General features: G+C 38.1%; 1 protein-coding gene across 2 annotated transcripts in view; it reads right to left on the bottom strand.

Annotated features, from left to right (window-relative positions):
• The window catches only part of LOC142832742 (uncharacterized), a 196,329-nt gene extending 192,078 nt beyond the window's left edge, over positions 1–4,251 (bottom strand). Inside the window, exons 1-3 of one of the 2 annotated variants that reach the window (XM_075943567.1) lie at positions 4,200–4,251; positions 1,844–2,355; positions 1,112–1,780 (exon numbers count right to left, since the gene is read on the bottom strand). In XM_075943567.1, coding sequence (XP_075799682.1) covers positions 1,112–1,780; positions 1,844–2,355; positions 4,200–4,251 — 1,233 coding nt within the window. Of the gene's footprint in view, positions 1–1,111; positions 1,781–1,843; positions 2,356–4,199 lie in introns of those variants that run through there. The other variant, XM_075943480.1, reaches the window with a different exon arrangement.
• Between the last annotated feature and the right edge of the window lie 9,271 nt (positions 4,252–13,522).

Here is a 13,522-nt window from a genome sequence, read left to right as displayed (position 1 = left end):
CACGATTAATTTTAGGGGCTGGCAAGATGATTAGTGGGCAAAGCACTGCTTGTTCCAGAGGGCCAGCATTAAATTCTCAACATGCACACAATAGCTCACACCTGTTTTTATTTTATTTACACCTTCAAGGATCAGACATCAGACCAACATACAGTTCACAGAAAGTCTTATATACAAAGCACCCATGCACATAAAGAATAATTCACATAGTTCATATTGCAGGATTTTATTTGAATATAAGGTCTGTGATATTTTATAAGATTTAACACTTCATTAAAGGCTTTCACATGTTCCCTATCTTTATGTTTCTATTATGTACACTTGGAATTTGTAAGTCAAGAATACCATGAAAATGCTATGTCACTTGATGTACAATGGTGTTTTCTGTGCAGTATGAAGTCTCTGATGTCTTCTAACATTTGAAAGGTGGACAGAGGATATTCCAAAGTCACCACATTTGTGAAGTTTTAATTTCTCTCCAGTATGAATTTTCTGATATGCTCTAAGATTTGAGCAGCCAGTAAAAGACGTGTCACATCCTGTACATCTGTAATGTCTCTCTTCAGTGAGAATTCTCTGATGTGTTATAAAGTTTTACATGCATGTAAAGATTTGTCACATGTCAGACATTTACAAGGTTACTCTCCAATAGAAAGTTTCTGATGTCTGAAACGTGGTTAAAGAATAGGTCACAGTCTTTGCTTACATAAGGTTTCTCTCCAGTGTGACATTTTCTGATGTTGTCTAATATATTAGCATGTATTTAAAGATTTTTCACATTCCCTACCCAGTATCTCTTCAGTATGTATTTTCTGATGTTCTGTAAGAGTTGAATGTGTAGACAAAGATTCGCCCCACTTCTTACATCTGTAATATCTCTCTCCAGTATGAACTCTCTGGTGTCTTCAAAATATGAATTCTGGATAAAGGACCTGTCACATTCTCCACATTTGTAAGCTTTCTTGCCAGTATGAATTTTCCAGTGTTTTCTAAGGTCTGAGACTGTAAAATAGTCTTGTCATTTTCCTTACATTTATAGTTTTTCACCAGTGTGGATTCTGTAATGGTTTTTAACATGTATTATTTCAAGAAAGGACTTTCCACATTCCTTTCATTTGTAAGATTTCTCCCCAGTATGAAGTTTTTGATGTGTTTTAAGACTTGAAAGCTGGGTAAAGAATTTTTTACAGACATTGCACTTGAAGGGTTTCTCTCCAGTATGAATTCTCTGATGCTTTGTAAGGGTTGACTTCACAGTAAAGGATTTGTGACATTTTTGACATGTGTAAGGTTTCTCTCCAGTATGGATTCTCTGATGCTTTGTGAGTGTTGACTTCAGTGTAAAGGATTTGTCACATTCCTTACACATGTAAGGTCTCTGTCCAGTATGAACTCTCTGATGGCTTCTAAGATATGAGTTTAGAGTAAAGAGTTTGTCACATACTTCACATTTGTAAGGTTTTTCATCAGTGTGGATTCTGTAATGGTTTTTAAGATGTGATATCTCAAGAAAGGACTTATTACATTCTTTGCATTTGTAAGATTTCTCTTTAGTATGAAGTATTTGATGCCCTTTAAGAGTCGAGGCCCGGGTAAAGGATTTTTCACAAAATTTGCACTTGTAGGGTTTCTCTCCAGTATGATATCTCTGATGCTTGGTAAGATCTGACTTTACATAAAAGGATCTGTCACACTCTTTACATTTGTAAGGCTTCTCTCCAGTATGAATTCTCTGATGCAGTGTAAGAGTTGACTTCAGATTAAAGGATTTGCCACATTTCTTACAGGTATAAGGCTTTTCTCCAGTATGAATTCTCTGATGCCTTGTGAGATTTGACTTCACATTAAAGTATTTGTCACATGCTTTACATTTATAAGGCTTCTCCCCGGTATGAATTCTCTGATGTACAGTGAGACTTGAGGCAGTAGTGAAGCATTTCCTGCATTTTCCACACTGGTGTGTTTTCTCTCCAATGTAGACTGGTTGTTGCAAAAGACTGCCTGTAGTGTAAAAATAGTCATCATATTCTCCCTGTCTGTGCTCTTTCTTTGCAGTGTAAAGTCTGTGATCTGGGGTAATGTTGGAGCACAAATTTAAGGATGCCTCAGACTCTTTAGAATTGCAAGGTTCTTCTCCAGTGTGCATGCTTTCATGTCTTTCTGGGTTTGATGAATCAATAGAGGCATCCCTGTGCCTGTTGCATCTGTAGTTATTAGAGTTTTCTGTAGTTTCACTTGTTCTATAAAGTGCACATGTAGAGGGGTCATGAAGCATTTTGCCATGCTCCTCACACTGACAAGTCTGCTTTTCAGTCTTCACGTGTTGTTGGGTATGATCATATAGGTAATAGTTCTCTGGAAAATAAGTACACCTATATTAATGGAACTTGTTACTTGATTAACTATTTGGTCAATGATTGTCTCGCTAAGTTCTTGGTTAAAATAAGTCAACCAGCAACTACTGAGATATTTCCCTTTCACTGTAACTGAATGTAGTCTCACAAAACCTTGACAACCTTCAAAGATCTTTGAATCATAATAGATATCCGTTCCTTCAAAAAAATAAGATAGATCAGAAAATTGAGAATCAAAAATTAGCTTTTGGATTAAGCTCATTGATTGATTCAATTCTTAATAAATTCAATTCTGAATCTGTCTCTCTATGTTTAAATATTTTTTCTCAGAAATTGGTGAGTACAGTTTAATCCAATCCCAAATTAACAGTATTTAACTTAACTACGTAATAGGCATTAAAGATTACTATTCAGAAGACCCAAATACATTAAACATTAAATTCTTACTTAAATGCATCACAGCATTTATTTTTCTCTCTAGAAAAACAAATGAGATTTTTCAAAAGGAATGGAGGCAAACCAAGTATTTTGCCAGACACAAGAGGCTCAGTTCATCTGAAGCATGGCTGTCATGGTCAGTTATTGCTTATTTCTATCCTTCACTGTCTGAGGTCCACACGCTGCTGTTTTTAACTTTACACATGTGGCTATTCTCAAGTCTAGTCTATACACAAACTCCTGAGAGTATTTTCCAGAAGAATGTCTGTTTATTCTCCTCTGGGAAGAAAACAAAGGATGGAATGTAAAAGTAGACATCAAGGATGTTGGTTAAAGAATAATCCTACATCATGTACCCACATTATTCATAAAATTATTCTAATCTGATGTCAGGATAGTCAAATAAAATGCATTTTGTACTAATATTAACATAATAATTCAGGTGTAATAAGTACCTGTTCTAATCATTACAACAAACATGATGCATCCTGAGATCAGGAAACTACACCAAATTATATTATTAGAAATCCTTTCAAGTGGAATTGAATATTGCAAAAATGTTCTCAGTTCTTGCTTTCTCTTTCACCCAAAGCCATCACTATCATCTTGTTCATTCCATAGCTCACCCTACTGTACCTTCTCCTCTCTACATTCCGGGGGAATCTCACTTGTTCTAGAGCTACCATGCCTACAATTCACATGTCCTATGAGGTGGCCCATGATCCATGCTAGAGTGTTTAGAAAAATACAGAAGTATAATACAATATTGTTCTCAGTATATGAAGAGAATGCAAAGTAGAAGAATCTAGGAATAATTTCTGTCTGGTATTTCCTGTCAGAATCTTCAGTGTATTTGTAGGGGAATTTTAAAGTTTCACATCTTGAGATTTTTCTCACAATTAAAATCATGTCAAATTCAGGCTGGGCAGTGGTGGGACACACCTTTAATCCCAGCATCAGGAGGCAGAGTCAGGCAGATCTCTCTGAGTTCGAGGTTAGCCTGGTCTACAGAGCAAGTTCTAGTACAGTCTCCAAAGATATAGAGAAACCCTGTCTCAGAAAACAATAGAAAAGAAACAAAAACAAACAAAAAACCAAACATGTCAAATTCAACAGTGAATATGGAGCTTTAAGATATGGATGTAGATATATATGTAGATAAGATAATATATGACTAAGTTTCTGAATGCATTGAGGAACCAAAATGAGGAGTGTTTGACAAGACTAACATGGAAAATGAAAAGAAAAAAAAATCAAATACCATGAAAACATTTTTTTCTCTACTAACAATCTTTGCCTAGTATCCTGTTTGTTTTTTTCCCATACAGATTAGCAGAGGGTTTACAACCTATAATGCCAGTATATACAAGAGATTAGTTAAGAGTTCTACAAGAAAAATATTCTTACCCACAGAGACCAGGTTGCTGTAATTCTCCAACATCACATTAAGGTACAACATCCTCTGAGAAGTGTCCAGGAATTTCCACTCCTCTTGGGAGAAGTACACAGTCACATCCTTGAATGTCAGCAGACCCTGAAATAAAATAGTTGTTTGACAATGTGTTACCAGACAGAGTGCTCTCCTTGAGGTTAGTAGGCTTGAGGAAATTGGGGATGTAAATGATGAAGACAATTACTTAAGCAGATGATTTTAATACATTTACATTTTATAATGTATTATCTAACTCTGTGAAAACAGTATGACACAACAGGCTTACACGCAATATTCACAAAACATACATTTAAGGTCTGGACACAGTTTGCTATGTATTTTGGGTGCTGTGATTATGACCGTCGGGATTCTAGTGTACATGTCTCAGAAGGAAAATTCATTATGATGGAATGTGCTTTAGTTCCTGTACCTGTAGATCACTGCCACTCAATCAATTCTGTGGATTCTATTGCCTTACAAGATTCTCAGTTTGTGTGTTTGAAACCTAGGACCCATGCCATCCCATTACATAGCAGAGTGGTAGAAAATGGAAAGTGGAGCTTTCATGGTTGAGTTCATAGGCAACAAATTCTCATTTTTTCACAGTAACAATGAATTTAATAACACTGCATACTATCAATTTTACCATTAACTTATAAGAACAGGCAATCTATGGGATTTATTTTGTAAGCATTTTTGAGCCACTATCAAGCATATAGAAAAATCCACATCATATTTTAGATATTCTAAAAATTCCAAAATAAACAGGGATATGCCAACTTAGAATGAAATAACAATTTCAGAAATTTTGAAGAATAATTCATTTCTGAAGAATTAAAAAATTGACGGAAGTCCTGTTAGAGGATATTTGTTTATACTGCATGAAGGTCTCCCTAAGGTACCTGATTGGTTTAATAAAAAGTTGAATAAGCAATAGCTAGGCAGGAGCTCTAGGAAAAGAGATGAACTCAGGAAGAATCTGGTGTGGAGGGAGACTGTTGATAGAGGTTTCTTTCTTGCCCAGTCTCGCAGTTGTTCAGTCCCAAAGAAATGCACAGAGGTTTATATTGATCATAAACTGGTTGGCCTATTAGCTCAGGCTTCTTATTAACTCTTACATTCTACATTGACCCATAATTGTTGTCTGTGTCAGCCATGTGGCTTCGTACCTTTTGTCAGTGTGGCATTCTCATCTTGCTTCCCCTGTATTGGGGTGAAGACTGACCCTTTCCTCTTCCCAGAATTCTCCTGTTCTGGTCACTCCACATATACTTCCTGCCTGTCACCCTCACTATACTTCCTGCCTGACTACTGGCCAATCAGCATCTTATTAAACCAGTACAACTGATAAACCTTTATAGTGTACAAGACCATTGTCCCACAGCAGGAGACACCAAAGTGTCACAGAGCAGATTGGAAGGAAAGAAGAAAAGAAAGGTAGAAATCCACATGACAAAATGTAGATCAAATGAAACAGGTTATTTGAATTATAAGAGTTATTTGAGACAAAGCCTAAGCTAAGATCTCAGCTTTCATAATCAATAATAATTCTCAGTGTCATTATTGAAGAGCTGGTGGTCCCAAAAAAGAAAGTTCAACTACAATGTCCAAAAACATAAGAAATGATATTTAAGTTGTAGCTAGCATGTACACCTAAGGCTAGCAATTGTAAATGCATTCAAAGTATCATAGATTTCCTGTCAGTAAAGGAAATTCTGTAAATATGTAAATATGAAATTCTGTAAAAAATGTTATCACTTTTCAATGTGTTTCAAATATAGACCTCAAAACAGACTAGGAGAATATTTTAGCTTTTTTGCATCTTAAGTTTAAAGTTTTCATTGTGTTCCTTTTTAGTACTTATGCTATATTGTCTAAGAGATTTCAGGTTAGTGTTTATGATTCTTCCTTTATTTCTCTGGAAATGCATAGTGGTGACATATTTTATCTGAGTCACGAGTCAGGAGTGGTAATAGATCTTCTGTCCCCAGTGATTACGCCGCCCACATAAAGGTACACTGATTTATACAGTATTTGGGTCTGCTTAATCTCAGTGCATGGATTTTTGTTGTTTGTTAACAACTCTCATAATAAAATATAAAATATTATAGGTAGTGGAAAATTAAAGGCTTTCAATATCTGACAATAAAACATTTTCAGAAAAGGACATGACCACTGACCTGAGGCATTTTTACTGGAGAATCAGCCATTTCTTCTGGTATTTCTTCTTTGAGTATCTCTTTCAGGAACAATGAATAGATGGCCTTTGTCCTTTCATATAAGAGGTCAAAAAGAAAAAGGAAAACATTAGTACTGAAAGCTGTACGAGAACAAGAACAATGTCAGATCACATGAAAAGACCCAAGAAACAGAATATGTCCAGGTATCCAGACAGTGTTCCCAAATCCAGGAAAGCATGGAATGACATTTAAAATTTGAAGAGACAGTCAGTATCAACAATATTGTTGAAACCAGAAAGAAAATATATCTTCAAACTGATGAAAATATAAGTGCATTTCAAGATAGTCTTGACTTGACATAATCTATGTTATCAAACAGCTTTGCAGACAATAATTAGAGGCAAAATTTCTACAGGAGAATTAGAGGGTTTTTTTCCATGAGAATAAGGGAAATAATAAATTTCATGTGAAGAATAGTAAAGTCTGGAAACCTGGAAAGAAATCATCCATGGACAAGACATCAAATCACTAATTGTCACAGAGAAGGCATAAAACTATTACAAATAACCCATCCAGCAACAACATCAAAAACAAAAGCACTGTGAGTAAAAATGTCACTACCAAAAATCTAGCCACTCTGTAAATTGATATGGAGAATCCTCAAATAAATAAATAGATCTTCAAGTTAAATAAGTCTAGCATGTTGACCCAGTTCTACTTCACAGATAATTAATCAGTCACATTCATTGCCACTCTACTCTCAATAGCTACAAAATGGAACCAACCTAAATGTTTCTCGACTGACGGATGAATACTGAAAATGCGGTATGTATACACTATGAAATACTATTCAGTTGGAAAGAAAATTGAAACCATGAGCTTTTCAGGTAAATAAATTCATCTAGAAAAGATCATATTAAATGAGGTAACCCAGAAAGACAGACATTGCTTGTTCTTTCTCATAGTAAGTTTCTAACTTCAAATGCTCAGATGTGACTACACAATCTGGAGTAACTGAAAGTAACCCAAAAAGTAAAAGGAGACCACTGTGGGGTGTGGGAGGAGTGATTGGCAGGCAAATTAGAGTGAACAGTGATCTAAAAAGGGGTAACTCGAAAACTGCTTGGGGTGTGTGCTAATTATGGAGAATGGACAGATATATACAAAGGAGGTAAAATAACAGCAAGGATTTTTTAAAAATCATAAGGAATTTTTCTTTTGTCATCTGCTAATATGGCCTATAATACATATAAGTCTCTGGAAGCATATACAGTTAGCGTATAAATAAAAATTTCCCATCACAGCTGAGGTTGCTCTTCACAAGAGCCATAGATTTTCTTTCTTTCTTTCTTTCTTTCTTTCTTTCTTTCTTTCTTTCTTTCTTTCTTTCTTTCTTTCTTTCTTTCTTTCTTCCTTCCTTCCTTCCTTCCTTCCTTCCTTCCTTCCTTCCTTCCTTCCTTTTTTATTTATTTATTTATTTATTTATGGATTTTCAAGACAGGGTTTCTCTGTAGCTTTTGGTTCCTGTCCTGGAACTAGCTCTTGTAGACCAGGCTGGCCTCAGACTCACAGAGATCCGCCTGCCTCTGCCTCCCGAGTGCTGGGATTAAAGGCGTGCGCCACCACCGCCCAGCACCATAGATTTTCTAAGTAACCACCCCACCCACTTTCTTGGAAATTGTTGGTCACAGATGTCCTTGAGATTCCCAAAACTTTACAGGCTGCTGTGGCTGCCCATGTTTGTTTGCCTCATAGATGTAGAAGGCTAGTCTTTATTGTTGAAGAAACCATGTGCTTCTGTCACGGCCAGAGGACTTGACATGGACCATTTTAAAAGTTTTCTCCCTGGGGCCTAGCTTTAGTGGTTTCAGAAGACAACATTCCTGCTTTTAAAGGAGGGATCTAACCAACAGAGTTACCCAGCAATGGCCATTATGAACCACAATGTTTTCTCCTTAACACTATAAACATAAGGGTACAAGAGTGGGCCACATATATTGTTGGTAACCAACAGTTTCTAATTGGACTTAATACCTCTTCAACAAGAGGAAAATCATCCCTGTCCTGGAAACCTAGCCTGTTTCTGGGGATTAGTGAAGGCTGAATCTTGGAGGAGAACCTAATCCACCATGCATCACTCACATGCATAGTCATAAGATTATGTTTGCCTCCTAGTCTCCATTCTTCTCTAGAAAGTCTTCTCAGCTGCAACAGGATAAACCCGAGATCTTTCCCGATGGAAATCTCCAGAATTATTTCTAGTGAAACAGAATGTGACAAAACTGAATTCTTGTCCTACAGATCCTCATCTCCTCCCTCTCAACACTCCAGGGCTCAGTAGGTGAGCAGGATTACATGATCGATGCATCTAGCACATGGTAAAGAAATTGTTCAGAAAGCAACTGGAATCTCATGAAGTTCTGTGCTCAGTAGATAAAGATACAGGATTCTACAAGTGATTCCCCAGTTGTCAGGCAGGGCCACAGTACTGAAATACTAGAAAGCATTCTCAGCTAGTGCCACTAGAATGCCACTTCCAGTCACAGCTCAGTCAACTCTCAGAGCAGAAATGGAATGGAATAATTGGGATCACAAAAGCATACAAAAAATGAACTAGCGAATGGACCATGGACCAAATTTGATGAAAGCCTTAAATCTAGCAAAGGAAACATCCTTGAGTAGTTTTGCAAAAACCTGAGGAGGTAAAGGGAAACCGCCAGCAAACTATTCTTGCGCACAGAATCCAGACTGCTGCAAATGGGTAACTTCCCGTCAAAGCTCTCTGCGTAGTCCTCAGCCATTGCGAACCTTCCTATCCATAGTCATACCACTGGCTCTCCACAGACCACAAAATAAATCCCAGCAGTATTTTTCTTTTAGCACAAATTCAAATTGGTTTTAATAACCCCCTAGTCAGATATTAGAGTAAATGCTGAAAGATCAGAGAAGTCAAGGAGCCAGCCATGAGTGCAGCTTCTTACCTCTACTGAATCCTCAGGCCAAAAGGGTGAGATCCTGCCTCTAGGAATCCTCAGACTGAGTGTGCTTACCTCGTGTCTCCTCTGGCCTTATATTCCTCTCCCCACCAATGTCTCCCCCTCCCTAATGCTGGAATTAAAGGTGTGTGACTCTAAATCCTAAGGTTAAAGGTGTGAGCTCTGTTTCTCTTTTAGACTTTTTAAATCTCACTTAGCTCAGGATGTCCTTGAACTGATCTTACTGTTTCTTTATCCCAAGTTCTGGGATTATAGTTTTGTGCTACCAAAGCATGGCCTCTATGGCTAACTAGTGGCTAGCTCTACACAGTGATCTTCAGGTAAGGTTTATTATTTTGAGCATAAACAATTTATTACCACCAGCTGAAACAGTTTTGATAGTACACACCTTTAATTCTAGCACTTGTGTAACAGTGGTGGGTGGAACTCTATGAATTTCAGTTCAACCTGGTCTACATGATGAAATCTTGTCCAGGTAGAGCAACACTGTTAGTTCACGTCTCAAACACAGCAAATACAAGAGCCAAAAATAACAATTTGATCATGTGTCCATGGACAATGTGCTTATCTTTGACCAAGGACACAAAACATTATTGTAGACATTTGAGTGATGTAGTTGAGCTCATATAATTCTTCAAAAGCTGCTTTCTAACATTATCCTATACCATAATACCTTTTTTTATTTTTTGCTTTCTTCCCCACCTTAGGGCCAGTGTTTCTCTTTGTAGTCTCAGCTATTCTTTAACTTGCTCTGTAAACCAGACTCGCAAGGAACTTAGAGATTCACCTGTCTCTGCTTTTCAAATGCTGGAAATAAAGGCGCACCACCACCACCTGGTTTATAATGCCTTTTCTAACTGTGCAAATACTTTGATCTGATACTATAAAACAGCATACTCTGTTTTTCAAGGCTCTAAGCCGTAACGTTAAGAACTCAGCACAAGCCGGGCAGTGGTGGCTCACGCCTTTAATCCCAGCACTTGGGAGGCAGAGGCAGGTGTACCTCAGCCTCACAGATATCTGCCTGCCTCTGAATGCTGAGGAATTAAAGGCATGTGCCACCACAGTCTGGCCAAACTTTTTTTTAAATGACTGTATCAGTTTTTATTTTCTTTTTGGTTGTATACTTATGTTCTCTCTCTCTCTCTCTCTCTCTCTCTCTCTCTCTCTCTCTCTCTCTCCTTTTTTTTTTTTACTTTATGAGACAGTGTTTTTCTGATTAACAGCCCAGGAGTTCCTGGAGCTCCCTTTGTAGAAAATGATGACCTTGAAGTCACTAAGATCCACTTCCGTTTGATCTGGATTACTGGATTAATTGAGTATACCAGCACACCCTGAACATTATCTGGTTTAATATCAGGTAGAGCTCAGAGCCAGGTAGAATCCTCTATTTGTGTGTGTCAATTAGTTTTTGTCTGTTTGTTTGTTTTTGGTTGTTTTATTTTCATTTTTTTTAAAAAGGATTTCACTGTGTAGTGTTGATTGTCCTGAAACTCTACAACAGGTTGTTTTGTACTCTGGAGTACTCATATTAAAGGCGTTTGCCACCACCAACCAGATGTCAAAAGCTCTTTTAAATAACTTTTCCAATATATTTCTGCTGGAGTTCTGATAGAATCCTGTCAGTCTGACCATGGGTTGTTTTAACGGTGACAGTTTATACCTGCTTAAGTCACATTGCTACTGATATTCTACTTACATCTTTATTTCACGTTGTTTAAATTTGGTGTGTTATATTCATCTGTTTCAATTAGAGTTTCCAATTTAGTGTAACAGAAGTCTCTAAAGTCAGTTAAGAAGAGATCAACTTGATCACTCATTTTCATCATGCAGGCTGTGCAGTTACCTTGCATAAATGACAAGACATGATAAGAGAATGGGTGTTATTGGCAAATAGCTTTCATCCCAGCACTCAGTAGGCAGAGGCAGGTAGATCTCTGTGATTTAAAGACCAGACTGGCCTACAGAGTGAGTTCTAGGTCAGCAAAGACTACAGAGCAAACAACAACAATAACAAAAATATAAATATCAGCAAGGACATGAAAGCCTTTTAGCCCAGCACTCAGGGGCATAAGCTGGGGAATTCAGAGTTCAGGCCAGTGACATCTATATAGTGAGTACAGAAAGATGGAAAAACACAGAGACATTGTCTCAAAATAATGCAAACTGCTTTATTAGAAATATCTTTTATGGGACAAGAAGCACCATGTAAGCTTCCAAAGGAAGGATCCAAGCAAAAGTCCTGTGATCCCTATGAACCACATCACGTGTCATCCTGGCACAAGAGTCCTAAGAATGTAGTAATGAAAAGCATAATTTGGTGGTATCATGAAGCACGATCCTAATTAGTCTTATTAATGAAAACCCTGAGTCAGCTATTGAGGGTCAAAACTGAAAGATGAGCGAAAAGGAGCACCCAGTCACCAGAGAATTCTTTTTTTTTCTTTCTTTCTTTTTTTTTTTGGATTTTCAAGACAGGGTTTCTCTGTGGTTTTGGAGCCTGTCCTGGAACTAGCTCTGTAGACCAAGCTGGCCTCGAACTCACAGATATCCGCCTGCCTCTGCCTCCCGAGTGCTGGGATTAAAGGCGAGCATCACCATCGCCTGGCTCACCAGAGAATTCTCATCTTTACAAAAATCTCAGATCCAGTGGTTGGGATATGCTCTCTCTCTCTGAGTCCTCAGACTGACTGGGCTCAATATCTTGTCTCTAAGAGTCCTCAGACTGAATGGGGGAGGTCCTTTCTAAATCCTCAGACTGAATGGGCCTAAGATCCGTCCCACCCACCTTATATTTTTGTCTCCACCTCACTAGTGCTGGGATTAAAGGTGTGAGCCTCCACCACCTGGATCTGCTTGTCTTATAGACTGATTCAATCTCATGTAACCCGGGCTTTGAACTTCTGATCTCCCTACTTCCTTCTCCCAAGTGCTGGGATGAAAGGTGTGTGGCACCACTACCTGGCCTCTATGTTTAAGTAGTGGCTAGCTCTGACTACTTACCTGCAGGCAAGCTTTATTCATCAGAACACAAATAAAATATCACACAACAGTAAACAACGACTTTCTCATTAGCCTTAAGACCCTCTTAACTAAGGAGAAACCATGACTGTACTAGAAATCCAGCTGGTGCGGGTAAAGACATGAATCTTGGAGGACAACAAACAGCCATCATAATCCTTAACAAATAACTTTATCCTTGTACCCACAGGTAAGGTTAATTTTGCCCCTCATCAAAGAAACATCATTCTTTTTTTGTCCTTACTGTTTTTTTTCTTTTTTTAAAATTGATTTTTATTGAGCTCTACAGTTTTCTCTGCTCCCCTTTCTGCCTCTCCCCTTCCCCCTTCAACTCTCCCTCAAGGTCCCCATGCTCCCAACTTACTCAGGAGAACTTGTCTTTTTCTACTTCCCCTGTAGATGAGATCTATGTAAGTCTCTCTTAGTGTCACTGTTGGACCCTAGAGTCCAAACACCGAAAAAGAGTCACCCCCAGAGACCACCTCTCACACACATCTGAAGTAAAAGCATGAGGATTTTATTAATTCTGTCATGACAGGGTCCCTCAGCATTAAGGAAGCCGAGAGACCCCAAATAGCTGGTACAGGCTACTTTTAAAGGAAAAGCCACAGAAGCAAAGGGGGGGATGTCTGGGGGTTGTTCTTTGACCATTATGATTGGTTTATTCAAATGGGCTACTATCAATAATTGGCTGGAGAGCAGTTGCCAGACCAGATGAGGTAAGAGGTCATGTTGACCCCATTTCCCAGGGACTAAGTCAAAACATATGTGTGTGGGTAACTGTTCATGAACTGAGTCAACATCTAAGGGATATCTTGCCCCATTCAATAACTGAGTTCTATTTGAAGAACATTCACAAGGACTCAGGGAGATGATAGAAAGTTCCCAACATTTCAGTACATGTGTAGACAGTTGTTAGGTCCTTGGTTCCCAGGTAGGAAGGGGGAAACATTACTGCTGAGACTGAGAGTTGTCAGAAATGGCTTCAGAAATGATTCCACATCTTCATTGTTGTCGAAATTCTCTGGGATTGTGGTTTGTAGGCTGGTTTTCTTTGCTTTATGTTTAAAAACCACCTGTGAGTGAGTACATGTGATAATT

This window comes from Microtus pennsylvanicus, chromosome 1 (assembly GCF_037038515.1).
Source record: "Microtus pennsylvanicus isolate mMicPen1 chromosome 1, mMicPen1.hap1, whole genome shotgun sequence".
Lineage (NCBI taxonomy): Eukaryota > Metazoa > Chordata > Mammalia > Rodentia > Cricetidae > Microtus > Microtus pennsylvanicus.
Note: the sequence above shows the minus strand (reverse complement) of the source record. Positions and strands in the feature narration are given on the sequence as shown.